At 68.6% G+C, this 1,961-nt stretch overlaps 1 protein-coding gene across 1 annotated transcript; it reads right to left on the minus strand.

Moving 5' to 3' along the window:
- Positions 1 to 607: 607 nt before the first annotated feature.
- ID4 (inhibitor of DNA binding 4) lies at positions 608 to 1,711 on the minus strand. The gene is made up of 2 exons (XM_062498751.1): positions 1,313 to 1,711; positions 608 to 652 (listed from the first exon to the last, which is right to left on the minus strand). The coding sequence occupies exons 1-2, from the start codon at positions 1,709 to 1,711 to the stop codon at positions 608 to 610; spliced, it is 444 nt and encodes a 147-aa protein (XP_062354735.1).
- Between the last annotated feature and the right edge of the window lie 250 nt (positions 1,712 to 1,961).

The following is a 1,961-nucleotide window of genomic DNA, read 5'->3' on the forward strand; positions in this document are numbered from 1 at the left end:
GTGAAAAGGCTGGGCTCTGCCGGGGTGAAGCATGGGAACTGCTCGGGGGGTTGGACGGCTCCTTCCTCCGGTGCGGCGGGGCAGGGCCGGGCCCCCCCCCCCCCGCCGCCGCCCGCCCCCCGCGTTGCCTCTGCGCGGCGCGGCGCCGCCGCACACCTGTGGGAGAGGAATGAATAGAGGGGGTGTGTGAACCGCTCCGCTCCAGACCGACTGGCGCCACCAACAAAACACAAGACATGCTTGATCAACAACCCAAAACAAACCAGGTCAAACAACAACCGCAGCTCCCAGGCTGGGCCAGGCGGAGGGAGGGATGCGCAGCTGCACGCCGCAGCCAGAGGCGCTCCGGGGGGAGGGGGGAGTGTTTGGCGGGGGGGAGGGAAACCCCAACCACCCGGTAATTAGGAAAAACAGAACAACCACCCCGTAATTAAAAATAAAACCCCAAAGCCGCCTGCAAGTATTTCTCGTCGGGCTCTGGTCCCCCTTCGGCAGGCTTCCCGCAGGATGCGGTGCGGCCCCGCCGAGCCCGAGCGCTGCGCAGGGCTGCGCTCCCCCCGCCGCCCGCGGCCCCGCGCCCGCCCGGCACTCACCTGGGGAGCGGCGGTCAGCGGCAGAGGATGCTGTCCCCCGGCTTGTTAACAGAGCCTGCCTGCGCAGCAACCAAACACGGCAAATTAACCACTGGGGAGAAACGACACGGAGAACCCCCCCTCCCCACTGCCCAAACCCCCTCCTCCTCCTCTACGCACCCAGGCGCTACCGTAGCCCCGCCGGGAGCGCTAAGGGAAGCCCCCGGGGGTACAGAGCCAAGGGGGTCACCGCAGCGCTGCGGCAAGCCCGGGGTACCGGGGAACGCCGCTTCCCGCGCCGCCGGGCTGCCACCGGGGGTCCCGTACAAGGGAAAGGGAGTCGCTCCCCATTCCCGGCCCTCCAAAGCACGCTGCGTTCCATGTGCGCAGCCCCCGCAGCCCCTCACACTCGCTACACGGCACGGGGGGCAGAAAGCGCAGAACAGCGCGCCTGCTCCCGTGTATGCAAGCACGCCGGCTACAGGTACTCTCTCTCGAGGCTGTAATTACACGGTACACAGTGGGGATGCGGGCACCCACCGCGCACCGCCGGGGCGTTCCTGAGCCCGTCCGCCCCGTCCCCTTCGGGAGTTACGGCTTCTCAGCAGAGCCACGGGGTCCAGAGGGGAGGCACATCACCAGGGCGCTCCCACGGCGGCCGGCGCTGACCATCGCGCCACGCCGCTCTACTCCGCACCCCGCACCCCGCTCCCCGCGCTCGTGTGTCACGCACCTCTTACCGGGTCAGCGTTAAGGGCAGTCAGCGGGGTCCTGGGGGTGCCCGCGGGACAGCTGCCTGGGTGCAGAGCTGGCGGCGGCGGCTGCTGCCGGAGCAGCGCTGGGTGCGTCTCCAGAGCCAGCTGCAAGTCGAGGATATAGTCGATGACGTGCTGCAGGATCTCCACTTTGCTGACCCTCTTGTTGGGAGGGATGGTGGGCACCAGCTTCCTCAGCCGGCTGTAACAGTCATTCATATCGCACTGCAGGCAAAGCGCCGCCGGCTCCTCGCCCGACGGCGGACCCCCCTTGCAGCCGCTGTGCTCGGCCAAGCACCGCAGGGCCGGGTGTCCCCCGCCGCCGCCCGCCACGCCGGGCTGCGCCTTGCGACTGGGGTGCCGGACGGGGCTCACGGCTTTCATGGTGCCGCAAGGAGGGAGGGAAACCTCCCTTCTCCACCACCGCCTCCTGCCGCTGCGACCTCGGGAAGCCGCGCACGCACCGCCCGCAAGGGGAGCGGAGCGCGGCCGCAGCGCCTCGATGGCGTTAACGGCGCCCGCCTCGGGGATGTAGCGAGAGGCGCTCGCAGAGCCGCGCGACGACAGCGGCACCGCGAACCCCCCCGTTCCGGAAAAAAGAAATAAAATGTTTTTCTTAAAATGAAAAGCTCGC

The sequence above is a fragment of the Cinclus cinclus genome, chromosome 1 (genome assembly GCF_963662255.1).
Source record: "Cinclus cinclus chromosome 1, bCinCin1.1, whole genome shotgun sequence".
NCBI lineage: Eukaryota > Metazoa > Chordata > Aves > Passeriformes > Cinclidae > Cinclus > Cinclus cinclus.